At 44.1% G+C, this 27130-nt stretch overlaps 1 protein-coding gene across 5 annotated transcripts in view; it reads right to left on the reverse strand.

Moving 5' to 3' along the window:
- Window positions 1–27130, reverse strand: part of GCNT2 (glucosaminyl (N-acetyl) transferase 2 (I blood group)) — a 97544-nt gene that overhangs the window by 66813 nt on the left and 3601 nt on the right. Inside the window, exons 1-2 of one of the 5 annotated variants that reach the window (XM_058733034.1) lie at window positions 15569–17242; window positions 14860–15183 (exon numbers count right to left, since the gene is read on the reverse strand). In XM_058733034.1, the coding sequence (XP_058589017.1) occupies window positions 15113–15183; window positions 15569–16493 (996 nt within the window). In that variant the 5' untranslated portion in view covers window positions 16494–17242 and the 3' untranslated portion in view covers window positions 14860–15112. Of the gene's footprint in view, window positions 1–14859; window positions 15184–15568; window positions 17243–27130 lie in introns of those variants that run through there. The other 4 variants (XM_058733036.1, XM_058733032.1, XM_058733030.1 and 1 more) reach the window with 4 other exon arrangements.

Genomic DNA, 27130 nt, shown 5'->3' on the forward strand with positions numbered 1-27130 from the left:
CTGATTTCACAGGGCAGGAGCGAGGAAATCCGTGAAGGCACTGAGGCGAACCAGGGCTGGGTTCCTCGCTGCTAGGGAAGGAAGTGGAGGGAAGAAACCCCGTGTTGTTGGATTGGAACTGGAGATCTCAGTGTGAACTTGTGGTTGTAATATCTATTTGGAAACCTAAACTATAGACGGGCATGTGCGTGTGAATATGTGAATGACTTGGAGTACCTGTTCGAGAATGCACACGCGTGACTGTGTGTCATGTGCGTAGACAGATGTTATGCCTACACACACATGTGTATTTTTTTCTAGCTCAGAGCCCTGAAAGGACGTAGAAGTAATCATGCGCTTGAGGGCCCAGACCGTGGCTTCTAAATATTGTTCTCTATGAAATGGAACTGGGTTCCTTGAAGAAAATGACTGGTTCCAAGACAGGTTAAATGCAAGGAAGGAAGTTCTCAAAGAATCACGGTGTTGAAGGGACACAACAGCCAGCTTGAAGGAGCCCCCGTTGGCTAAGCCTGGGATCATTTCAGCAGAAAGATAACTACAAGTTGTAATGGATTGGAACCCAGTGAGTGAAATGGGAATCCGTGTTCACAGGGATATGAACAAACAAACACACGGGAAGAAGAGAAGACTCTACCTTATAGATGAATGTCAACTAACGTGTTTCCACAGCATTATTTCTTTGGTATCTCTACCCAAGAGGCATAACTTGAATCTAATCATGAGGAAACATCAGGACTGCACTCTTCGAAAATGATAAGATGTGAGAGGACACCGACAGACGGAGAAATTGTTTCAAATTTGAGGAGACTAAAGAGGTAGGACCGCTAGGACAGCTTGAGAGTGTTGATCAGATGCCAGGTTTATGAAGGACATTTTTAGGATAACCAGTAAGACTGGAATAGGGTCTGTGGTTGAAAGAGTGGTGATGTGTCATTGGATCATTGTGCTGGAGCACGTAGGAGAGTATCTTTTGGTTAGGTTTTTGTTTTTTTTTTTTTAAAAAAAGGTTTTAATTCCAATAGAGTTCACATACACTCTTGTATTAGTTTCAGGTGCACAATAGAGTGATTCAATGATTCAACGGTTTTACCCAGCGCTCATCACAGGTGCAATCCTTAATCCCCATCACCCATTTCACCCATTCTCCCATCCACCTTCCCTCTGGTGACCATCAGTTCTCTTTAATTAAGAGTTTGGTTTTTGGTTCCTCTCTCTCTCTCTCTCTCTCTCTCTCTCTTTTTCCCCCAGTCATGTTTCCATTAAATACCCTGCTTCAGGGGCGCCTGGGTGGCTCAGTCGGTTAAGCGTCCGACTTCAGCTCAGGTCATGATCTCGCGGTTTGTGAGTTCGAGCCCCGCGTCGGGCTCTGTGCTGACAGCTCAGAGCCTGGAGCCTGCTTCGGATTCAGTGTCTCCCTTTCCCTCTGCGCCTCCCCTGCTCACGCTCTGTCTCTCTCAATAATACATAAACTTTAAAAAAACAAATTTTAAATACACTGCTTCAGCTGTGGGAGCTCTTACAGGGCAGCATGGTGGATTAGACCGATCCTGAATTAAAGGTCAAACAAACCTAGATTAAATCACTTTACCTTCTGAAGCCTCAGTTTCCACATCTGCAAGTTCCAAGTAATGATATCTACCTCCCTCAGAGGATTTTTGTGGCACTTAAATGACTCACTCAATGAAGCCTCAATGTCAAGTCTTTCTGCTTTCTCCTTGAGAAAGCATTTGGTCTACAGAATTTCTTCTTTGATACAATGTGCATTACTGACGTCAACAAAACTGCCAATGTTGGGGCTGTCCAGAATGTGGAAATATCCCCATTTTGTGGAATTAACAGAGGATAATGATGCTACCTGAAGATCGACGCTCCGTTACTGGATTCAGCTCTTCCCTACATTTTACGAACAACTGGAAATCTTGCCCCTCTGAGATTCTGAAATGTAGGCTCTACTGTGTGATGCTTTATTAAGGGAATACTTTTCCGCAGTTTCTACCCCATGACATATATTGAAAACAATGATTTGTCTGGCACCAGTTTAAAAATATATATGTGTGTGTGTATATATATATATATATATATATATACACACGTGTGTATATATATATATACACAAATATATATATATATATATATATATATATACACACGTGTGTATATATATATATACACAAATATATATATATATATATATATATATATATATACACATATCAACATGCAGCTTGTCTGTGACCACCGCCAGCCCACTGACACACACAGGCACAGCTGTGAGCACAAACCATAACCAGGAGAGAGGTTGCTGTTACAGGAGACAGTTCAGGAAGAAGCTAAAAGCACGCTACACACTTTGGAAAAAGGCCCAGCTGTTTCCAGCTGCACTATGCATTCGGCTATGTTGGGTACTATGACCTTCAGAACAAGTCAAGGTCTCTACTCTCAGGACCCACATTTTGTCAATAGCGACCTATCATTGCGAGTTCTTTCATCCCCAATCCTGCTTTGTCATTGATTTCCTTTCCCCTGCTGTCTCAACCTTCCCTTTTATGGCTTCAGAGAGAGTAAACAACCAGAGCCTCAAGCCTCAGCCCTCGCCTGGCTTTTGCCTGATTCATGAGACCGAAGACACTGGAGTCAGACAGAACAGGACTGAGCCCTGTAAAGTCCCAAGAGCTGCTAAAAACAGCTGCACACGGCTCAGCATGTGCATGGAAAATTCTACAAGGGTGGCTTTACCTTCCATAAAAATTGTTACGATCTTTCACCAAGGCAAGAAGGGGGTGAGGCAGGATTGTATGCATTGCAGGAATCTGAAGTTCACTTCATTCCTAATAAGGAGAAAACTACACACAGAGACACATTTACAAATCCTCTGAGGTAAAAAATGGTTATGAAACCCTGTCAGACACTGCCCTAAATTTGTCAAGCTCAGTAACACAAGAATTAGTATTGGAAGCAGTAGACCGATGTGGCTTCAAACAAACCCCCCTCCTGCTTTTCTTGGTGTTCGAATGACAGTGAACACACCCCAAAATGGAGACCACAGCCATCGGGTGACTCTTGAGAAATGGAAGGAACAAAGACTCAAAGCTGTAGAAACTCTAACCAGGACTCCTGTACAAACCCTTCCTCTCACTTCTAGAGAAGAGCAAAGATAAGGACATGGACTGAAATAGCCAACAGGGTTTTATTAGAAAGGAAGGAATTGCAGCCATTCGGTTCTTAAAAAGAAGAGGAATTATGGTTTGCATAAACCCAGAGAAAAAGGGTCATATCACCGCAACCACGTATTCTAAGAGCATCTCAATTACATGGGTTGCTTTACTTACTTTTTAAAGGTTTTCTTTTTTTTAAGTGTATTTATTTAAGCAGTCTCTACACCCAACATGGCGCTCGAACTCACGACCAGGGGATCAACATGACTCCACCAATGGAGCCAGCCAGGTCCCCCGCCATATTTATTTTTTAAAAGAGTCTTAGCCGATTGCTTATCAGAGGATTCAAGAGGCAGAAACCCTAACGCTCTGGCCATGCAATGTGTCCTTAACTCAGTGTTGGACAACTTCATCTCTTAATCCACACCATCTTCAAAATGAATTTAACCATCTTGGCTCTGGTACTTCCACGCCAGGTGTCCTTGGGCAAGTACCGCAAATTCTCCATACCTCGGTTTCTCCATCTATAAAATAGGATTGCAATAATACCAAGATTCAAAGAAATAATGTCCAAAAGGGAGTTCATCCTCTCCAAAGAAGATATACCAAAGGCCACCAAGCACGTGTAAAGGCGTTCAACGTTGTTGTTCGTTTGAGTGGGGCAAATCTGCACCGCAGATATAATTTCACACCCTCTAGAATGGTGTAAATAAAAAAGACAGGCAGTAACAAGGGCTGGTGATGCTGTGGAGTAATTGGAACCCTCACCGACCGCCCCTGGGAACGTGAGAGGTTGCACCTGCTTTGGAAACCAGCTTGACAGCTCCTCAAAGTGCCAAACAGAGAGTTACCATATGGATCGGCAATCTCACTCTTGGAATCTACGCAGGAGAAAAGAAAGCACGTGTCTATACAAAGACTCGTTCGGGAATGTTCACAGTAGCATCATTCCTAGGGGCCAAAGGGTGGACACAACCCAAATGTTCTATCAACGGATGAATACACAGAACGTGTTATAACCATATTATGGAATAGTAGGTCGTCCATATAAAGGAGTAAAGTACTGATTCAAAATAGCACACAAAGTAGAAAGGGCCAGACATGACAAAACACATATCATTTGATTTATATTTAATGCCCAAAAAAGGCATACCCAGGCAGACAGAAAAGTGGGGTTTGGGTGTGGAAATAGAAAGTGGCCGTAAATGCACACGAGGTGACGAAAATAATCTAAATTAGGCTGGGGTCATGGTTGCACATCTCTATAAACATCCTAAAACTCATTGAGTTGAAGACTTGAAATGGGGGAATTTGGTGCTTCGAGGTGTGTGAACTGGATGGCTGAATTGCACACCTCAATTTTGCGATATGTAAATACTGCCTCAAAGAAGCTGTGAATTTAGGGAAAGAGAAAAGGTTATCTGTCCAGTTCCTGACATTGTAAGGACTCACGGCTTCTGGAAAGGCTTTACAGCACCTAAACCCAGGGTTGACAAAGCAGCTGGCAATTCCCATCAGCCTCTTATAGGCTGTCCAGACATGGACAGTAGGAAACTTCTGGATCTGCCTGAAAGCAACACCCTATTTATTTCGTAGTGACAACATAAGGTGAATTAAATTCAATCTGATGCCCAGCTTTGTGTGGGTTGAGGCTGGCAAAAAGGTAAAGCCCTCAGGACCCTCTAGGCCTGCATTCCATGAGGCCAGGCAGCTGCTAAAATGACAAAACCAAAGAAGATAAGGGCTATCTATTTGGCAAAAACAGAGCAGCCGGGGCACAGAGGACAAAGGTGGATTCGGCCTGGGGCTGGGGCTTGTCAAAGGTTCACAGCGATGGTACAACTCAGCTCCACCCTTCAAAGAAAATCAGGATTTTTCCAGGCAAAGAAGGGCCCAGGGGAAGATCTGGCTTGAAGGCCAAGGGGCCTGTTTGGGGCCTTACAATTACACAGAGAATTCAAGTTGTAGTCAAATATCTTTGACTATATTTTCTGGATATTTTATTTATTTTTTATATAAAGTTTATTTTTAAGAGAGAGAGCACAGGAGGGGCAGAGAGAGAGGAGGAGAGAGGATCCCAAGGGGGCTCCACACTGACAGCACAGAGCACAATGCGGGGCTCGAACTCACAAACCCGGAGATTACGGCCTGAGCCGAAGTCAGAAGTTTAACCGACTAAGCCACCCAGGCGCCCTTATTTTCTGGATATTTTAAAACAAAGCCTCTCAAGGCCAAAATGAGTCTGGCGAATTCCCTTCATTGTTGATTTCACTTTTCCAGACCCAAACTGAAAGGCACAACTTCCATCTCCAAAATGCATAAAGAGGGTAAATTATGCTGACCTTAGCAATCCGATGGCTAAGAACTCCCACAGGCCAACTGCACTCCCAAGAGTGTTTTCCAGTGGATTCAGCATAGGCTTATCCTTTGGAAAAGGAGATGGGAAGTTGGGGGACAGGACCCCTGCCTTGTGGACTGCTTAAAAGCTGAACCAGGACTGAAAAGAAAATAAACTTTCTGCAAAGCTTAAGAATTGTCGTCATCTGATACCACATTATACCTTTTATGGCTACCATTAACAACTTAGGCAACAACAGGTGTTGGCGTGGATGCGGAGAAAGAGGATCTCTTTTGCGTTGTTGGTGGCGATGCAAGCTGGGGCAGCCACTCTGGGAAACAGTGTGGAGGTTCCTCAAAAAACTAAAAATAGAACTACCCTACCACCCAGCAATTGCACTAGTAGGCATTTGTCCACGGGACACAGGTGTGCTGTTTCGAAGGGACACATGCACCCCCATGTTTATAGCAGCACTATCGACAATAGCCAAAGGATGGAAAGAGCCCAGATGTCCATCGGTGGATGAATGGATAAAGAAGATGTGGTACATATGTACAATGGAGTATTACTCGGCAAGCAAAAAGAATGAAATCTTGCCATTTGCAACTACGTGGATGGATCTGGAGGGTATTATGCTCAGTGAAATTAGTCAGAGAAAGACAAATATCCTACGGCTTCACTCATATGAGGACTTTAAGAGACTAAACAGATGAACATAAAGGAAGGGAAGCAAAAATAATATAAAAACAGGGAGGGGGACAAAACAGAAGAGACTCATAAATATGGAGAACAAACAGAGGGTTACTGGCGGCAGTGGGGAGTGGGAAAGGGGATGGGCTAAAGGGGGCACTGAGGGGCACTAAGGAATCTACTCCTGAAATCATTGTTGCACTAGATGCTAACTGATTTGGATGTAAATTTAAAAAATTAAATTAAATTAAGAAACGGAAAAAAAATGTGTGAAAAAAAAAAGGATTGTCCTCATCTGTAGAAAATCTTGTATTAGACAAGCTCAACAGGGCTCCTCTGTCCAACTCATCCGCTCCTCAGTCAACATTATATGGGAACTCTGCAGAATGATAAGGCTAGGCACATGTCTCAGTCCTGGTGCCAATCATTGAGTGCACATTCTCACATCTGGGGCACGTGTGGTAGGTGGGAGCCTGAGATCCACGCATTTAGTTAAAATGCAGGGAGGAGACAGAATCCACCCAGGAGTAGAGTTGGTGGGGAGGGTGACTGCCTCTGTGGGGGAGGAAAGGAGAAGGGAAACTTCTCTGAGGAAGTGACATATCAGCTGAATCTTAAGAAGTGCCGAGCACGAACAGGGAGAGTGAAGAACATTCCAGAACAAGGGGATGGTACCCTGCAAGGGTGGAGAGACCATTTGTCTTTGGACCAATCTAGATGACAGAAGCCTGCAGAGTGGGAGGCTTTCAACCAGTCACGGAACCCTCCTTCCTAATAAGAGGAAAGAGAAACCAACTTCTTAAGGCTCTACACATTTGACATGGCTAAGAAAAGCTACAGCTGGGGGAGGGGGAGGGTCACCTCGTGGGCCACAGACCCCATTTCTAGCAAAATATCCCTGCACCTTCCAAACCAAACGTTCATGGTTTTTGGGTGTTTTTTTTTTTTTTTTATTTGTTTCTTTGTTTGTTTGTTGTCACACACAGAAGTTTTGGAATAGTAACACTCAACCTTCAAAAAATCAGTATCTAAGAAGTTAGTCTGTGTCCCCTCTTTTTGAACACTGAGTTCCTACAATGTGCCAGATCCTTCCAACAGGCTGACAAGGAGCCAAGATGTCTGCTTTAAATCCCACCAGCAAATAGCAGCCACCTCTGACACCCCGGGGTAAACAGATCTTTGGATCATTTATTCAACGCACTTCACAGACCTCTTAAGTCTGGAATGCATTCTAATTGACCCCTGACTCCAGTTCTGTGAGGCCTGATGGCCCTTACTTTTTCTCTCTTCAATCTACTTTGATCTTCCTCGGTATAAAATTAAGATGAGTCGCCGAAGAAAGAGATGTCATTTCTGAACATTAAGTATTCATAATATTTTCATTACATTGATTAAGTCCAAATATTAGTATCTTAATTTAATGAAGTTAGGGTCATGTCTCTGGTTCTTCCTCAGAAATCCCAGAAGATGGCATAATTAACAAAGCAAACTTGTTCATGTACATCATCATTATTAGGCCAACTATTTTTGAGAGTAATACTTGGGGCTATGTAAAATGCACATTAATCAACTAAACTACATCGTAGGGCAGTTTCTGATTTGCAGAAATTATAATCTTTTTAAAAACTCAAAAAAAAAAAAAAAAAAAGCCAGTCAAAATCTCCAGCGGTCCTTGGTTCCGTTGGGTCATCAGAAGCAAGTAAGCTTGTTATTCCATAACTTAAAACATAGAAGACACTGTATTTCTAGGTGCCCTGTTCCTATCAAGGTGAAACTGGCAAGATGACACAGGTCTGAATTATCCTCTTGAGAGAAAAGAACCGGGAAAAAATAGCCTAACTTCATGAGGAAGGATAAATAGAAAATTCAGGAGAGAATATGAGCCACAGAACACCCCAAGAACAAATCCATTGATCAGGGAAGGAGGGCAGACAAAAATGCAGCACAGATGGGACCATTCACAGGTTGCAAACTACTTCCCCCTGACGTGCCCCCATCTCTTCTGGAGAAAAAAACCCCTAATACTAGCATTTCCTTTGTTATCTACATAAAGGTGAAGTCTGTCACACCATTTATCCTCTTCTCAAGAGACCACATTTCCTTGAAAAGAACCGATTCCCCATTCATCGATTCCCTTTCCTGTAAGTTGACAAAAATTGGTATTTTCTAACAGATACATGAAGAGATTGTTCAAGCTACTTGTAAGGCTTACCTCCCCAAACTTTCCTCCCCCTGCAAGCCCACCCCTTACGCCCAGTGGATCTTGGAAGCTCCGTGAACATAATGCGTTTGAGGAACATGAATTCGGTCTGGGTCTAGAAGATATCAGCCCAGTCACTGGGGGCACAAGCATGAGTTCCCAGGACCGTCGTGACTCAGATCCGCTCTTCCCTGACTCTCTCAAGAGCTTGGCATCTCAACATCGCATTTCTATAAAGACTGGAACTAAAGAGATCAATCTCAGATAATGGTGGAGTCAAGCTAGTATGGAATCTACAGCAAAAGGCCTCCCCTACCAAGGTCACTGGGGTACATGGATGACACAGAAAACCATCAGCTCTGGTCCATAGGCTGGCTCCATGGGGAGAGAAAAATGAGAAGCAGGGAGTCTGCCTTCCAGGTCCATGATCTCCAGTTTTCTTCCTTTCTGTGTTTCATCCCCCCCAGGCACCATGACATTCCTTTCCGACCCCCACCCCCCACCCCATCTCCACCAAAACCTGCTGTCAGGTTTCTTTTTTTCACTCATTCAGATTTTAATGTGAATTCCAAAGAAACTCCCACGGAATCATATTACGAATGCTCCTTTGTAGCAAGTGAGGCAGAAATCATTGGTCACTTTTTAAATCTTTAAATCCAAAGAATATTGGACGAGTGCAACACCCCCTAAAAGTCCCTATCCCAGGCAAAACCACGCAACCCAGGTGAGCAACTCAGAAGTAATTCAGAAGGAAAGTGGAGGTGTCTCCAGATGGATCTTTTCCACAACTGGAAATCATGCCCAGCTATGTCAGAGGATTAAGAGGGTGCCATCTTGTTTTGGACTGGAATAAAGAAAAGAGGTGGGGGAGGAGAGAGTTTAGAGGGGGGCGGGAGATGGAGGTAGAGAGAGGAAGCAGGAAGGGCAAGAAGCCCTGACTTCACAACAGCTTGTGAAATTTATTAGGCAACTTCTTTATTTTTTTAAATTTCTATTTATTGGAGGTGGCGGGTGGGGAGCAATCACTTCAAGACCACACGCGAACCCCCTTTCTGTGCCCCTTTTGTCCTCCTGAGCACCTTCTCCTCTGGACTAGGCACAAGTTCTTACCTTCTGAGGCTTTCCAGAGGACCTGCCGCTCCTTAAGGAACTTACTATAGGGACAGGGGGGCCACGTCTCGTTTCGTGCTTTAAGCCACATGACCCAGCCACCCGGGTCATGCTGACTGCAGCAACTTGGGACCCAGACGAAGGTCAGTCATCTATAGAGAAGGCCGGGGCACCCTATGAAGTGATGCGAAATGAGAACAGAGATGCTCACCGTGCCGTTCCCACGTGACGCAAAGCAAGACTCTGGGTGTATCTGAAGGGGACACAGTGAGAAATTGGTATAAACAGAACCGCACAGGCTCTGGCAGCAGAGTGGAAAGACGCAGAAAGTATAAGCCATGGGGCAGGGGGCACCGGAGACGAGTGGAAGCTCTGAGGCAGGGGTAGGAATTTCAGATAAGGAAGAAGAAGCAGGCAAAGCAAAGGAAGGGAACAGGGATGAAGACGTTGGGACACAAGCGTGGCTGACTTCTCAACGTTGCTGCGATGGCGTTGCTATCATCCGACCATTTTACCCAGAGTGGGGAGGGTGCCTGGTACAGGTACACCCATTACCGTAGCTCCCAGCCACGTGTCCAAATGATATTTGGGGTATACGGGGTTAAACAGAATATATTACTTAAATTAATGGCACCTGTTGATTTTTCTTGCTCTCTAATGTGGCTGCTGGAAAATCTAAAACTACATTTATGGGGGCACCTGGCTGGCTCAGTCAGTTAGGCGTCCGACTTCGGCTCAGGTCATGATCTCACGGTTCGTGGGTTCGAGCCACCCCTCCCGTCGGGCTCTGTGCTGACAGCTCAGAGCCTGGAGCCTGCTTCGGATTCTACGTCTCCCATCTCTCTCTGCCTCTCCCCCCCCCACACACGCTCTCTCTCTCTCTCTCTCTCTCTCTTAAAAATAAACATTAAATGGGGCGCCTGGGTGGCTCAGTCGGTTAAGCGGCCGACTTCGGCTCAGGTCATGATCTCACGGTCCGTGAGTTCGAGCCCCGCGTCAGGCTCTGTGCGGACAGCTCGGAGCCTGGAGCCTGTTTCGGATTCTGTGTCTCCCTCTCTCTGACCCTCCCCGTTCATGCTCTGTCTCTCTCTGTCTCAAAAATAAATAAACGTTAAAAAATAAAAATTAAAAAAAAATAAACATTAAAAAATAAAAATAAAATAAAATTACATTTATGGCTCACAGTATATTTCTACTGGGTGGCGTTGCTCTAGTTCCCCATGAGGCCATTTTGTCTGTGAGATTTCTTTCCCCTGACCTACGACTTCTTTGAGAAGCCTAATAAGCCCCAAATCACTACAGTCAACTACAATAATCTTAAAATGTTCTAAACGACCAACCACCAATTCGTATGTCAACTAGAAGTACCCTCAAAATAGAACGGACTCAGACTTCCACACAGCAAGAGCAGTAGTTTAACAAGACAGCCACTTAAGTTTTTGGTTCCCTTCCCTCCTCATGACCAAGCACTATACTCAGGCCCACCCCAGGGAAGGGACACTGGCTTCCAGAAAGGATCCGACATACACATAAGACAGAAACGACTTCAAGGGCTCACTCCTCTACATTTTTGAAAAGCATGGAGCAGCACATTTGTTTTCCATTGTTTCACTGATCTGTAACTGCTAACCAGAGGTGTAAAAGTCCATCTCCAACAGATAAATCAGGTTGAGAAGCTGGGGTGTCTGCTTAGAATCCTCCTTTAGAATCACAGACCCTCGGAGTGGAAAAGACAAGGCCATCTTGTCTAACACTTGATAAATGAGGCGCCTTTACAGCATTTCTCCTTCTCTGTGTCTCCATGTCCCTTGGGCTTGTGCACCACTGAGGAAACTACCCATTCTAATCCCAGACTGATGGGTTTTTATATCTCCCACCACTAACCCTGGATTCTTCTCCCAAATGCACAAATCTTTTCATTATGTGAAGATAGCGATTCTTCTTCAAATCTTTTTCAGATCGAATATGCTTTTTGTTTGTCTTAGTCCTTTGTAGAGAAAAAATGGGGTTTGGCCTTTTTCCAAAGCTATCTTTGGAAGCTGCTTTGTCAATGCCTCCCTTAAAGCATGGTGATTATACCTGAACAGTGTGCATCATACTTGATCCTAGCAACATGTAAGAGAGAAGTGGGGCTTTTACCTCCTTCATTCTGGACACTGAATTCCACATAGACAACTATATGGTCATGACTCACCCACCACACTTTCTTGAGTCCTGATTTCTTTTATCTCTACAACGTCACGTCTTCCAGCTTTTGGAAAACCACATTTTAAAAAACATTCTATGCAATATCACCTCACACCTGCTAGAATGGCTGTTTATCAAAGGACAAGAAATACCAAGTCTTGACGAGGATGTGGAGAAAAGGGAACCTTCTTGTACTGTCGGTAAGACTGTAAGTTGGTGCAGCCACCAGGGAAAACAATATGGAGGTTCCTCCAAAAATTAAAAATAAAACTATCCTATGATCCAGCAATCCACTTCTAGATATTTATCTGAAAAAAACAAAAACACTAGATGAAAAAGATATGGCAGTCCATGTTCACTGCAGCATTATTTACAACAGCCAAGACATGGAAACAACCTAAGTATCCGTAAGTGGGCGCATGGATAAATAAATAAATGTCGTCGAGGTCCATCCATGTTGTCACGAATGGCAAGATTTCATTCTTTTCTATTTTTTTATGGCTGAGTAACATTTATATATAAAAAATATATATTTAAATATATATTTAATATATAAAATATATTTATATATAATATATAGATTATGTTTATGTATTAATATATTTAAATATATGTTATATTTTTATGTAAATATATACATAATATATAAATAATATAGTTATTACTTATATATTTTTATATTATATAAAAATATAAATAACATATTTTTAAATATATATTTAAATTTTTATATATATTAATATTTTTTATATATAAATGTTACTCAGCCATAAAAAAAATAGAAAAGAAAGAAATCTTGCCATTCGTGACAACATGGATGGACCTTGAAGACATTATGCTAAATGAAATAAGTCAGACAAAGAAAGACAAATACCATATAATCTTATTTATATGTGGAATCTGGGAAAAACAACACCACCCCCACCAACAAAACAGTCACAGATACAGAGACCAGATTTATGGTTTCCAGAGGTGGGTAGGCAAAATGGGTAAAGGTGGTCAAAAGTTGCAAACTTCCAGTTTTAAAATAAATAAGTTTGGAGGGTGTTCAGCACGGTGACTGTCATTAATGACAGCATTTTGTATTGTGGGGGCCAAGGACAGTCCACTCCAAAATGTGCCATTTTGGCATTTTGATTGTTTTGAATAAAAGTTACTTAAGAGTCAGTGCAAAAACAACATCCTGACCCTCCTCTCTCCCCTTTGTGCCCAGAAAGCAGGAAGTAAATCTCCCATGTGAAAGCTACTTTCCCTGTATCAGGAGATGAAGACACATCCTTATCAACAGAGGTAGGAAATTCAGAGCTGAGAAGAATATGTAAACAAACCTTGGTACTTCTATTCATTCACTATCTCAGCCCAAATCCTGTTTAGAATTTCTTACTGATTGAAGCTCCCCAAAATAAGTTTTCTTTGTCCTGTCAATTCCTCACAGATTTATTGTCTCTTTGTCTAAAATGTATAAAAGCTGGATGCCCTCGTCATTTCTCTGGGTCTCACTTTCATTACTGGGTCTCTTCATGCCGTAATTAAATTTTGGGGTTTTTTTCCCCCCTTCCCATTAATTCCTCGCATGTCAAATGAATTTTTAGACCAGCCAGAAGAACTTTGAAGAGAAGAGGTAAACTTTTTCCTCTCCGACAATATATTTGAAAATTGCTATTCAGAAAGCTCTTAAAAGTTCTCATCACACATACAAACAAGTTCTCATCACGGGAAAAATAAAATTTATAGTGGTAACCATTTTGCAATATCTACAAACAGTAAGCCATGCTTTATACCTGAAATTAATAGGTTATATATCAATTATACCTCAATTAAAAATAAATCTTAGGGGCACCTGGGTGGCTCAATTGGTTAAGTATCTGACTTCGGCTCAGGTCGTGATCTCACAGTTCGTGAGTTCAAACCCCACATCAGGCTCTGTGCCGACAGCTCAGAGCCTGGAGCCTGCTTCGGATTCTGTGTCTCCTTCTCTCTCTGCCCCTCCCCCGCTCACACTGTCTCTGTCTCTCAAAAATAAATAAACATTGAAAAAAAATTTTCTTTTAAATAAAAATTTTTAAAAATCTTAAAAATAAATAAAGAGGTTGTTTTCAAGTGGTTGGGGAGAAAAAACAGGTTTCTAGGTCTATGAAGTTTTGTATAACAACATCTAAAACAGGCACCTGGTTCGCAGCCCTGGGTGTCTCTGAGAATTACCTGGACACGGAATGAATGAACATTTAAGGCGAGGTCCACCCAGGTGGTCAGGCCCTTTGGGAAATGGTACTTGGCCTTAATGAAGCAACAAGCTCAAGAAACCGTGAATCTGATCGTCATATTGATTCCAGTTGCTTTTCCCTTGGCTGTGAATCTGAATTCCTATTTTGATTTGAACTAGCAGGACTGAATCAGTTCAGTGTCAACAACTTGAGATCATTCAACTCATTTAGAACGTGGACCAAAGGGAAGGTACAGTTAATTTAGTAACCACTGAGAGCTAATTGAAATCAAGTTAAAGGAGGGGCGCCTGGGTGGCGCAGTCGGTTAAGCGTCCGACTTCAGCCAGGTCACGATCTCGCGGTCCGTGAGTTCGAGCCCCGCGTCAGGCTCTGGGCTGATGGCTCGGAGCCTGGAGCCTGTTTCCGATTCTGTGTCTCCCTCTCTCTCTGCCCCTCCCCCGTTCATGCTCTGTCTCTCTCTGTCCCAAAAATAAATAAAAAACGTTGAAAAAAAAATTTAAAAAAAAAGAAATCAAGTTAAAGGAATACCAGGCTTACGAGACCTGGTTTATACAATTGGCAGGATCGCGTGCTAGCTGGGTACCTTGAGCACATTCATGCAATCACATTCCTTTAAGCCCCTCTAAATGTCTGGTTTGATTCCAGGAAAGAACTTGCAAATAAAAAATTTTGAAGTCGTCCCCTGCTCCCATGTTGAAAGGATGGGAATTTGCAACAGGAGCAAAAGTATTATTAAAATGTCCGAGGGCGCCTGGGTGGCTCAGTTGGTTAGGCGACCGACTTCGGCTCAGGTCACGATCTCACAGTTTGTGAGTTCCAGCCCCGCGTCGGGCTCTGTGCTGACAGCTCAGAGCCTGGAGCCTGCTTCGGATTCTGTGTCTCCCCCTCTCTCTGCCCCCTCCCCTGCTCACACTCTGTGTCTCTCTGTCTGTCAATAATAAATAAACGTTAAAAATTAAAAAAAAAAGTGTCCGAACTGCCATTCAAATTTACTTTATGAGCTTTACTCCCGATTGTAAATAACATCACCCTTAGAGGAGAATTGGGTTTGATCTTTTATAAGCACAGCCAGCTTTGCCCTCGACCCTTTGCCCTGTCTTGAGATTGCCGCACACATTTGAAGTGAGTCTACGGATCCAAAAAGGCAGCGTGGCATAGCAACAAAATCAAGTCAGACGGTTGAGCTCTAGCTCTGCCTTGCCCATCACTATGTCTCAGTTTCCTCATCTGTGGCATGGAGATGAGTCGGATCATGAGTTACATCTGGGAGCAGAACTGCTGGAAAGATTTTTTTTTTTTTTTTTTTTTTTTTTGGCAGTTGCTTCAAACTTTATTTGAGCATGAACGGGGGAGGGGCAGAGAGAGAGAGGGAGACACAGAATCGGAAACAGGCTCCAGGCTCCGAGCCGTCAGCCCAGAGCCTGACGCGGGGCTCGAACTCACGGACTGCGAGATCGTGACCTGGCTGAAGTCGGACGCTTAACCGACTGCGCCACCCAGGCGCCCCTGGAAAGATTTTTTGATTAACATTTAAAACGGTAACGGTCTTCCCCATTCAACATTTTTTTCTTTTTTTTTACTATTTTTGAGAGCGGTTTATTTATTCAGTACCGATCGTGCAACGTTTACTCACAAGAACAAAAGTTAAGAGACACACACGTACCTGGAATCCTATTGAGCGTCACCCAGAAATGTTCATCGGGGCTATAGGTGTCCTTGGACCAGGAAAGCAAGTCGAGTGCGTGCTGATCTTGGAGGACAAAGTTGGCGAATTCCCTCGTGAGGGCCACATAGGCAGTGCCGAAGTAAATCGTCATGTTGTGAGGAGGTGGAGTTTTTAATTTTGTTGTTTTAATCACGTAGGAGTTTTTTTGGTGTAATAGCTCTTGGTGGACATATTTAGTCCGTCCGATAACATGACTGGGGGGCAGCACCCCCGGGGTAATGTTTTTCCCTTTAAATCCTTTCAAATACTGAACTATCTCCTTGTTGGTTTTCAGGGGGAAATCTTGCCCACACATGTTGATGGCGTACCTCCATGGCACTTCAGAGGCCGCGAGATCTTTGATGCAGTTCAGGTCGGCCTGGAGCCTGGAAATCCCACCATAGACCACTGGCTCCATTTTAGAAGCCAGAAAAGCATTTGGGAAGCAGTTTAGTAATTGCTTCACCGCATTTTTAAATGTATCCGTCGCCTTTTCATCCACGTGAACACAGTAGATGTTTTGGGGCATGTAAATCGCCCTAAAGAGTCTCTCAAAAGTGCCAAAGTCTTTGTGGATGGTCACTGTGTAAGCCAAAGGGAACCCCGCTTCTTCCTTAGAGAGTGTTTCTGTTATATAGTGACTTTGAGCCATGTAGTCATAACAGGTAGATTCACGGAGGGTAGTTTTCAGGGCATTCTCTGTTGGGTAAAATACCTTCCCCTTAAAAATCTGATGACAGACTTCTGCTAACAGGGAGGCATTGGACAGAGATGCCCTCAGAAAATGCTTATCCTCCCTTAACTCGTTCTTATAAACAAATACAAAGATCAGGGCCATGATAAGAGACACACTAAAAAGACAATGCTTCCAAGAGACCATCATTCAAAGCCAGAAAGTGAGTAAACGCCTCTTGAGATCGGATCAGAGTGTAGATATAGTTAACTTACATTGCCTCCGGAATCCGTAAATCATCCTCTGGGGACTCGCAATTCTGATCGACTGCTCTGGGCCCTTCCAGGAGACGGTTTTGTCCTTTTTCTTTCTTCCTTTCTGGCTCATTCGCGGCTGTGTTTCATTTCAACCTCTCTATGACACATTTCTGAAGTAGCTCCTGGGGACATCTGCTCTGCTCTCTCTCCGGTGAACCTGCCACCTGTTACCACACGAAAACCAGCTGCCTCGGGAAGATTCTGATTCTGATGTGTCCCCCCGTCCCCACATTAAAATCACCGAAGGGTGAGGTCACCATTCCGCAAGTGATCCCTCTAAGATTTCTACTGTAGCTTCTTCTCCCGGCCAAAGGTTGCCCACTATGTCAGCTCCCCAACTTCCTGTTAATCATTGCGTTCAACTGACTGACTTTGTTTGCTTAAACAGCACTGCCAAGTTAAAAGCTTCAGCTCTAAGCATGTGAACACTGCCTGGAGAGACACTCTGTCAATAAATATTTAGTGCTTAAAAATTAATTGCTTAACCCTGTCTTTTTCCACACACACACCCTCCTCCCTATATTGGCCGGCTGTGCTATTTTAGCAAGGCATATGACTGGCTGCTGAGCCAAATTCTTTCCAGGGCTTAATTTTCTCTGCGGCGAGGTGAGGTCCTTTAAAAGGTACATTAGCAAACTTACGTCACCGCCTAACTTACTACACAAAGCGACTGGGGGGACTTGGTGAATAAAGGTTAATTAAAAAAAAAAAAAAGCCACCCCCAAAAGGAACAGTTGTGGTTACCCAGAAATTGTGTAAAGGCTAAAACTGAAGTTAGTGAAATGTCAGGTTGATTTCACACCCGGCCCAAGTTGGGCACCCTTGGAGTAGACTGACGCCCCAAGAGGTAGGAGAGAAAGGTTGTCTCGGTCTGGGAGGTTCCAGAACTCAAGGAGAGAGGCTTTACAAACGTACGAGCGCTTCCAAAGGAGTATCCCTGTGTAAAAAAATGAATTTTACCGCCTTCATAGGTCAGTCATGAGACAACATATAAAGAGTTCATGGCCACGCCCAGCGACACCCAGGGCTGCAGAGAGGAGAGGGAACAAAAGCCCCCTCCCCCGTCATGAGTCAAGAAAATGACGCAATCATCACTTCTCCTTTGCAACCTTTTTTACACTTCCCTTATTCTTTGCTCCGTGAGTCTATGCCAGTTAGATGATCTGTCAAAGACAGCAGGGATCACTTTTACTTTATCTGGTAGCTTGATGCATGTGGGGGTGAGAGCGTGCCGCGCCCACTCACAGAAGTTAGCGCTGCACTGGCATCTCTCTTGTCTGTTTCTGGCTCCCACCATCGTCTGCCCGGGCTAGACGATCAAATATTTATTGATCGAGAGAGCTCTAGTTTTCATTTCCCTGTTTCCCTGATCACATTAGTGTGAGATTCCAAGTATTAAGGATTTCTCATCTTTGTGTATGTACACGTGGGTACAGCCGACGTCTCTATTTTCTCAATGCATCTTCGTTATAAATACCACATAATAGGGGCGCCTGGGTGGCTCAGTCGGTTAAGCATCCGACTTCGGCTCAGGTCACGATCGCACAGCCGGTGGGTTCGAGCCCCGCGTCGGGCTCTGTGCTGACAGCTCAGAGCCTGGAGCGTGCTTCGGATTCTGTATCTCCCTCTCTGTCTCTTAAAAATAAATAAACATTAAAAAAATTTTTTTTTCTAAAAGACAGCATAATATTTTAGACTGCTTTGTAAACACAGTGTTTTCATGTCAGGCAGTCTATTTACCTCTTGCCCATAGACGGACACGTTCTGACTTTTCCTGAGAACACCAGGGCGATGCCTGTGTGCAGCCCGGGTCTTGCGTTTACTATCATTGCCACGGGGCCACCGGGTCCTCATTGGGCATTGTCTTCCCAATCATCACCTTAGAACACAAGACTGGAGTTAGTATCTCATGTTGTTTTTCCCACCCCAGTTGAAAGCTGACGCGTTGATGAGGTGATTGTCAATTTTATTTTGTAAGCCTCAGGAGCAGGAAACGATGATAGGGCCATTCTTGTGGAAATTCTCCAGAACTAGGTGAGTCAAGTCTTACTTGTTTTCTAAATCCAGTTCTAGAGCATGATTCAGATGCATACAGTCTTGTCAATAGGACCCAAAATAGAATTGGATCAACCCAAATACCTGTTTACATAATATTTCTTGTGTGCTTAACGGCCTAAGCCACCCAGGCACCACTCCGGGAAATGCATGTCTTTTCTTTCCTTTCGTTTTTTCTTTTCTGTTCTTCAAAAATTGTATTGGCTTGTGTTTCCTTCTATGTGCCCTTTTAAGTTTTATTCACTGAAAACTTGTATGAAAAAAATGTGTTTTTTTATTAATTACTTTATTTATTGTTTAATTTACATCCAAGTTAGTTAGCATACAGTGCAACAATGATTTCAGGAGTAGATTCGAGAATACCCCTTATCTGTTTAGCCCACAACCCCTCCAGCAACCCTCTGTTTGTTCTCCATATTTATGAGTCTCTTCTGTTGTGTCCCCCTCCCTGTTTTTATATTATTTTTGCTTCCCTTCCTTTATGTTATCTGTTCAGTATCTTAAATTCCTCATATGAGTGAAGTCATATAATATTTGTCTTTCTCTAATTTCGCTTAGCATAATACACTCCAATTCCATCCACGTTGTTGCAAATGGCAAGATTTCATTCTTTTTGATTGCCAAGTAATACTCCATTGTGTATATATACCACATCTTCTTTATCCATTCATCCATCGATGGACATTTGGGCTCTTTCCATACTTTGGCTATTGTTGATAGTGCTGCTATAAACATGGGGGTGCATGTGTCCCTTCGAAACAGTACCCCTGTATCCCGTGGATAAATGCCTAGCAGTGCAATTGCTGGGTCGTAAGGTAGTTCTATTTTTAATTTTTTGAGCAACCTCCATACTGTTTTCTGGAGTGGCTGCACCAGCTTGCATTCCCACCAGCAGTGCAAAAGAGATCCTTTCTCCGCATTCTCACCAACATCTGTCGTTGCCGGAGTTGTTAACGTTAGCCATTCTGACAGGGGTGAGGTGGTATCTCATTGTGGTTTGGATTTGTACGGAAATGCATCTCTAACGGCTGGCTGACTTTTCTCTGAATCTACAGCTCCCTGAATTTATAGTTGCAGAGCGAAGAACATTTATAATTTAGTGCTTTGCTGCAGTTGAATCCTTAATTGCACCTCACCTGAACTTTTTGGCACTGTTACAAAGCCCGCTGTTGCCAGAGAAGCATTCACAGTTATGTAAAATAGAATCTTCAACAATGCTAAACATTTTTAAGGACTAGTATCAGGGCTCCTGGGCGGCTCAGTTGGTTAAGCATCCGCCTCTTGATTTCGGCTCAGGTCATGATCTCACGGTTTGTGAGTTTGGGCCCCGTGTTGGACTCCAGCACAGAGCCTGCTCGGGATTCACTCTCTCCCGCTCTCTGCCCCTTCCCCTCTCGTTCACATACTCTCTCTCGAAATAAACCTTAAAAAAATAAAGAAAGAACTAGTACCAGTCGGTTTTGGTTTGTTTTTCATCAACCCAGTCTATCTGATGCTCTCTCTCCTTCTTGGTGCTCATGTAGGAAACGTGGGAAACGCTGGTTCTGATCCTCCCGGTTTTCCAGAGACCCCGTGCAACGTGCACCATTCATTCTCTTAAGTCCTGAGCTCTGATGCATTTGCGTTTGTGCGAAATAATAGAAGGGAATGGTAATGGGTGACCAAAAAGAACAGATGATTCTCCATCCGAGCTTGAGCATTAGATCGACGTTCATGTCCCAAATTCTAAGTTGGAGGCAGTGACTGGGTGGGATGGAGTTCTGAAAAACGTGGGAACCAGTACAGACCTGTGGCTTGGTCACTCAATAAATTGCAGGGTGCATATTTATGTCCCACAGTTCAACCTATGCTTGCTTTGTTAGTATTACACGTACTATAAATTCTCACCCCCGGACATCAATGAATTTCTGTTCCTCTAAGAAAACTGCACTTAGAGTGTAATCTCAACAATGGTCTGTAGAAGGGAGCAGAAGGGCTTCGTTTCTACGGAGGTGGATAAGCTGTCATGATCTTCACCTTACTTGTTTTGGGGGCCACATGATGCCCAAAGCGCTTTCTGTGTAGTATCGTCATGACATCACCTCTGCGCCCAAGTGAGAAAAACCAGGGAAGCCACATGGAGACTTGCTCGGAATCTACGAAAGCCTGGGTGAGGTCGCAGGAAACAAGCGTCTTGGATTAAGTTGGTTTTACGTGCACTTGACATTTTGCCCTTTTTCACTCTTCTAGCTCTTGCCCTGCCTTGGCTCTCCTCTCTTCCTCTTCTGTCTTCCTCTATTTATTTGTGTATTTACTATCGTTAAACTCAGGACCCTGTTTAATCCTCATCAGTGCTTTTTTCTAACCACAGGAAATAGCCTGAAGCAACAGGGCTTTAAATAGACAAAAAGAGCCCGGGCTCGCATGTCAGAAAGTCTCCAGTTGGACCAACGCCAACGTGGACAGCTTGGAGCCCCTGAACGACACATTTAGTCTCACACTTCACAGCTTCCTTGTGGGTAAATTTGAGAAAACACCCTTGTAGCTGTTCTAACTCCCAACGGCTGCTTCCTTCCTAGCCATGTCACCCGCACCTCCGAGTCTTGGTTTTTCATATCCCAAATCTAGGCAACATCAACCTCCTGGTGGAGCTGAGAGGATTCTAAAAGGAATACGGCACCCAGCTCGGGGCTGGCCGGAGGCGTCAGACCTTGAGGGAAAGGCTTGGAAAAGCAGGGTGCAGAGAGGAAATGAGGAAGGTTGTGGTAGTTTATTTAACACAGAATAACTGGACATAGGATAGTGTGGAAAGCACAGAAAAGCTGGTTCTTTTCAAGCACTCAATTAAATATCACTGGGACAATGCAGAGCTGAGGAAACATGTTGAAAAGTGAACAGCACTTCAATAGTGTCAAGTTGAGTCTCTGAGCCCAAACACTTTCCAGCTCATTTGCACACGAAGAGACAATGGGCAACCCTCAGTTTCAATGCCAAGGGCCAACGGAGGAGTCTGAGCCCACGGACTTCGGATGTTTGAACAGCCGGACCTCCCCCCAGTTCAGAAAATCCTCAGGTTTGGGTTCCGGTTGGATTTTAGAGGTTGGGTGTCAGGAGAGAAAATAAAACAGGGGTCCGTCCAATCCTGGTGCCTTTCTAGATTTCTCTGCTTTCTCTTTTCTGCTCTATTCCTCAGAAAGTCGTCAATTTGATTTTGAAGTTAGAGGAACGTAAGGCCTCTGCTGCAGCAAGTGATCCTACGACAGGGGAGACCCTGTGCTTCTGATCACTGAGAATAACAGGCTGAAAGAGCATAGCCTCCCTTCTTCCGACTGCAATATGCTGTTCGATCAGAACAGAGTGCAAAGAAGTGAGCCCCTCATCTGTAGGACGCCCGGACACCGGAGTTACAGGGTCCCCATTTTTAATTCCCAAAGCCCACAGTCTACAAGAAACTCTTTAATGCCTATTCCCTCTTTGGCCAATACCCCATTGGATGGGAAAAACCTTCTTGGGGCATCTGAGTGGCTCAGTCGGTTGAGCATCTGACTCCTGATTTCCGCTCGGGTCATGATTCCAGGTCGGGGGATTGAGCCCTGCGTCGGGCTCCGCGCTGAGCGTGGAACCTGCTTATGATTCTCTCCCTCTCTCTCTTTGCCCGTCTCCCCCGCTCGTGTGCGTGCTCTCGCTCGAGAAACAAAAACCTTCTTTACAAGAGGTCAAAGGCTTTGTAGAGAGTAAGATGGAGTCACTCACGTCAAGTAGTGAGGTGATCAGGAAAGCAGCCAAGGGTGCTGCAGCTAAGACCAGATACCCCCCAGTGCAGCACAGACTGACAGGACGAAGGACGGTTAATTCGTAAGGCTACACGAACCTGGAAGAACCAGAGCTGATCATCAATAGGATCAGAAGAGGCCTGCAAAGGCCCGAGACTAATTAAACTCTTAAAAAGGAAGGGCTCTCGTGGCAAATTGCCCAATGCTCCACATGTCGGCTCTTACACGTCTGACCGCGTTTGAAAGGCAACTGCCACCACAGGCTGTGTGCCTGGTTGATCTCTGAACACGACAGAGATTCTCCACTGTGGTACACACTGAGAGCTGACCCAGACCAGACCAAGGCGTCACCCCAACGGCGCGCCCGCGGATTGACTTCAAGTGTGGTTTCTTTCGTGTCGTATTCCGTATTGCATCCTGTTTGTTGCATGACTTTGTACTGTGCTTTGTTTCGTGTGCTGGGGTGGAAGCCAAGTCAAATTCGAGGTGAAACGTCCGGGAGTTTAGAATCCCGAACCTGCTTTACAAATGTTCACCTCGCCTCAGGATTGAATAAAGCCAACGTTGTAGAAAGACACAACCTCAGGACTCGCCTTCCTAACGCGCTCGCCACGGGCCCAGCTTGCAAAAATAAGAAAAATAGAACAGTAGCTCCGCGTTTGGCAAAACCCCAACTTACTGAGTGGATCCGTCTGTAGTTCTGGGAGACAGATTGTCGTAGAAATCACTTGCAAAACTCCGTTCTTTTTCTAGCTGGTCCAGCGTTCCATTTCAGTGATCCTTATTCTCAGCTGAAGTTCATACCTCACAGGAATGTTGTGGGGACTGATTAAGTAAAGTACGTTTTAACCACCAGACGGTGCCAAGCATTTTATTAAATTCTGGAAACACTTTCCCCTTGCCTCAAGGAAACCGGGGAACATAATGTAAACCATTAAATTAGAAATGAATGTTGTCCTTTAATAAAAACTTTAAAGTTGTAATTAAACATATATGGACACCAACGATTTACCAAGACAAATGAAAAATCACAGTCCCCAGGAAGAACATCACATAATGAAACACCACGCTAACCCGAGCTGTTCTTTGAGAAACCCTGAGGAATGGAAATCCCATGTACCACTATCAAAGGGCTCATTCACTTGTTCAACATGTTTTGTGGATTTCCTTTAGGCCAGGCAGGATGCTACGTTCTGGAAATATACAACGTAAAGGCAGCCCACACGAGTACAATCGTATGGGATCGTACACGGCTCTCAGGATTAAATCAAGGTAACTCGGGGCTCCTGGGTGGCTCGGTCGGTTGCGCTTAGACTTCGGCTCAGATCACGATCTCGTGGGTTGTGAGTTCGAGCCCTTTGTCGGGCTTGCTGCTCAGCGTAGAGTTGCTTTGGACCTTCTCTTCCCCCTGCCCCTGCCTCTGTCCCTATCCCCCGCCCCCACTCATGCTCTCTCTCCCAAAAATAAATAATTAAAAAAATATTTGAAAAAATTTAAATAGAGGTAGTGCAGTGTGCCTCTTCCTTCAATCTCCTCTCTCTGGTCATTTTCCCCAAATTAATCTCTCTCTCTCTCTCTCTCTCTCTCTCCTTCCCAGGAGGATAAAGTTGCCCAGAAACACCCTACAGCAAATACCTGTTCTCTTTAAGGTAAAGGCAGCCTAACCAAATTACCCTTGGTGTTTAGAAGCAGAATAATAAAAGCTGGAACGTGGCCACACAAAGTTTGGCTCGCCTTTAGTCCCACCCTCAAAGGGCTGGCCTGGGAACACAAGAAGGAACTGTGGCTGGAGCTTTGATGTCTCAAGTTACTGTAATCGGGTTACTACCAGCTGATCCCTTCCCTACAGAATCCCGAAGGGTTTTGAATCTAAGGCTTCCAACCCGAGAGAGGTTATAAGAAGTTGCAAAGGGAAATAGTCGTCCTTGATATAACCGGAGCTCCCACGAGGGCTCCCTGAGGTAGGATGCGTAAGCATTATTCTCTGGTATTTTTCAGAGACTACCCTCCATTTCCCCCACTCAAAGTTCGCTTTTGCCAGAGAAGGGATTTTGGGGTTCTCTTCACAGATCACTTGTGCTGAAGATTCCCCCTTAAATTTAGTTCCATTGGGAAATCCTATAGTCTCAGATCCACAGTGAGTTCTAAGGAATTTAGATCCGTACTCCTCACACACATCAGCCCACTGAAGGAAGGGGAATCACAAGGAGGCAATTCATAGGAAATGCCCCAGATTAGGAGTTAGGAGGGCAGATTCTACCATCCACGATGCAAATTGTACCTGAACAAGTTACTTCTTCACTCCGAGCCTCAGGCCAGGCAAACAGGAGGGCCTATGTGCTCTTAAGGTACTCTTCCAGGAATGAATTATGATTCACGTTCCAGGGAACAGGCTAGGTGCTATTACGCTTTTACCCAAGTTCCTCTTTTCCCATTAATGGTTAGAAGCAACTTATAAAATCCAATAGGTTTTCAAACTCAAATTTGTAGTAGAGTCAACAGAAGCTAAAGGAATAGCAAATCAGCAATTCTTTCTTTTTTTTAAGTGTATTTATTTATTTTGAGAGGGGGAGTTGGGGGAGGGGCAGAGAGCGAGGGAGAGTGAGAATCCCAAGCAGGTTCCGTGCCTGACTCGGGGCTCAATCTCAAACTGTGAGATCATGACCTGAGCTGAAATCAAGGGTCAGATGCTTGACTGACTGAGTCACCCAGGGGCCCCAGCAATTCCTAAAACAACTTTCTCCTGAAAAGACTAAAAGCAGCCCAACTGTGTGTGTGTGTGTGTGTGTGTGTGTGTGTGTTTAATGTTTATTTATTTTTGAGAGAGAGAGAGAGAGAGAGAGAGAAAGAGAGAGAGAGGGAGGGAGAATGAGAGGGGGAGGGGCAGAGAGAGGGAGACACAGAATGGGAAGCAGGCTCCAGGCTCTGAGCTGTCAGCACAAAGCCTGACATGAGGAACTGGGAGATCGTGGCCTGAGCCGAAGTCAGATGCTGAACCGACTGAGCCTCCCAGGCGCCCCAAGGAGCCCAACTGTTTTAATAGAACTTTCTCTTGAGTGTAAGGATAATGAGAAATTATTGTCTTTATATACTTATTCCTGTTTTCCATGTTTATAGTCATGGATTATTTTTCTAATCTGAAGAGAAAACTTGTAACTGCTTTGGCTGGTTATCTTTTCCCTCATCCTATACTGTGCTCTGTGTAGACACAGATCTACAGTTCAACTTCCTTATTTGTATTCAACTTCCTCATTAACTTCTTCACAGCCTGGCATTCTGTACCACTTGCAAAAGTATAAAAAACAGAGCCCACTCCGTAGGACTCTTGCTACAGAGGTAAATAAAATGCTTTATGGGAGTCTACATCTTTTACCAACAAAGGAATAAAGTCACCAGATATCTGTATTCGTATACATCGGAGTTTTTCAGACCTTTCCAGCCTATGAAGATGGAAGAGGGGAAGAAGAAGTAGCTCTTCTGAGGGCTAAGGATTGGGTCCTCTCATTTTAAAGAGCCAGTCAAGCCAAATGATGTCAGCCAAATGGATTTTCCATTCCTTGGCGATGACCTAATTACTTCACCATACTCCTTAACAGGTCCCGCCCATTCAAATAACTTCAGGCCTTCCCTGCTCATTAAGAGCTGCATTCTCTCCTCCAAATACCCTTATCATTTCTTCTAGGGACCCACCTAACCTACTTTTCTCCATAATTAGCAAGACAACATTTAAATTCCACGCCCACCACAGAGAAAACTGGTAACTCACAGACACAGAAAAATGGCTAATATGCATTAAAAATTCACCTCCACTGAATTGCAAAGAAAAACAATAATGCAACTCCTTTGCTCTTTAATTCAAATAGCTTAAAAAAATTTTTTGTTTTAATGTTTGTTTATTTTTGAGAGAAAGAGAGAGAGAGAGGGAGACAGTGTGTGAGCAGGGGAGGGGCAGAGAGAGAGGGAGACACAGAATGGGAAGCAGGCTCCAGGCTCTGAGCTGTCAGCACAGAGCCCGATGTGGGGCTTGAACTCACGGACAGTGAGATCATGACCTGAACCGAAGTCGGACGCTTAAATGACTGAGCCACCCAGGCGCCCCTAATTCAAATAGCTTTTAAAAAGAAATACACAGGAATATCCATGGTTAGCAGAGCTCGATAGCCTTCCCACTGCATCTTTGAAAGTGGAGATGACTTTCTCATCTGCATGAACATAGTAGAAATTTTGAGGTGTACAAATAGTCTCAAAGAGCCTTTCAAATATATTCAAGCCTTTGGGGATAACCACGACCTATACCAAAGAGAACTCAGCTTCACCTTCAGGCAGAGGCTTCAGTAGGTAGTGATTTGAGATCCAGTATTGTTGACAAGTTACGTTTCTCAGTGGTGTTGATGAGATTCAGAACAGCCTGCCCCAAATATGCCTCTTGGGCATATTGATTATTTTGAATTAAGATTGAAAAAAGGTAGTTCAAGAGGAATGCACTGACTCTCCTTTTTCCCCTGAAAGCAGAAGATAAATCTCTCCTGCAAAAGTTACCCTCCTTGTACCAGGAGAAGGGGAGACATTCTCATCACCAGAGATAAGGAATTGAGGGCCAAGAAGGAAGGCCATATAAGCAAACCTTGTATCTTTGTCACTAATTTACTACCCCAGCCCAAACTTCATCTTCTGAATTCTTCACGCATTCATTATTTCTTTGTCTAAAAGATATAAAAGCTGC

Source organism: Neofelis nebulosa, chromosome 6, assembly GCF_028018385.1.
Source record: "Neofelis nebulosa isolate mNeoNeb1 chromosome 6, mNeoNeb1.pri, whole genome shotgun sequence".
Lineage (NCBI taxonomy): Eukaryota > Metazoa > Chordata > Mammalia > Carnivora > Felidae > Neofelis > Neofelis nebulosa.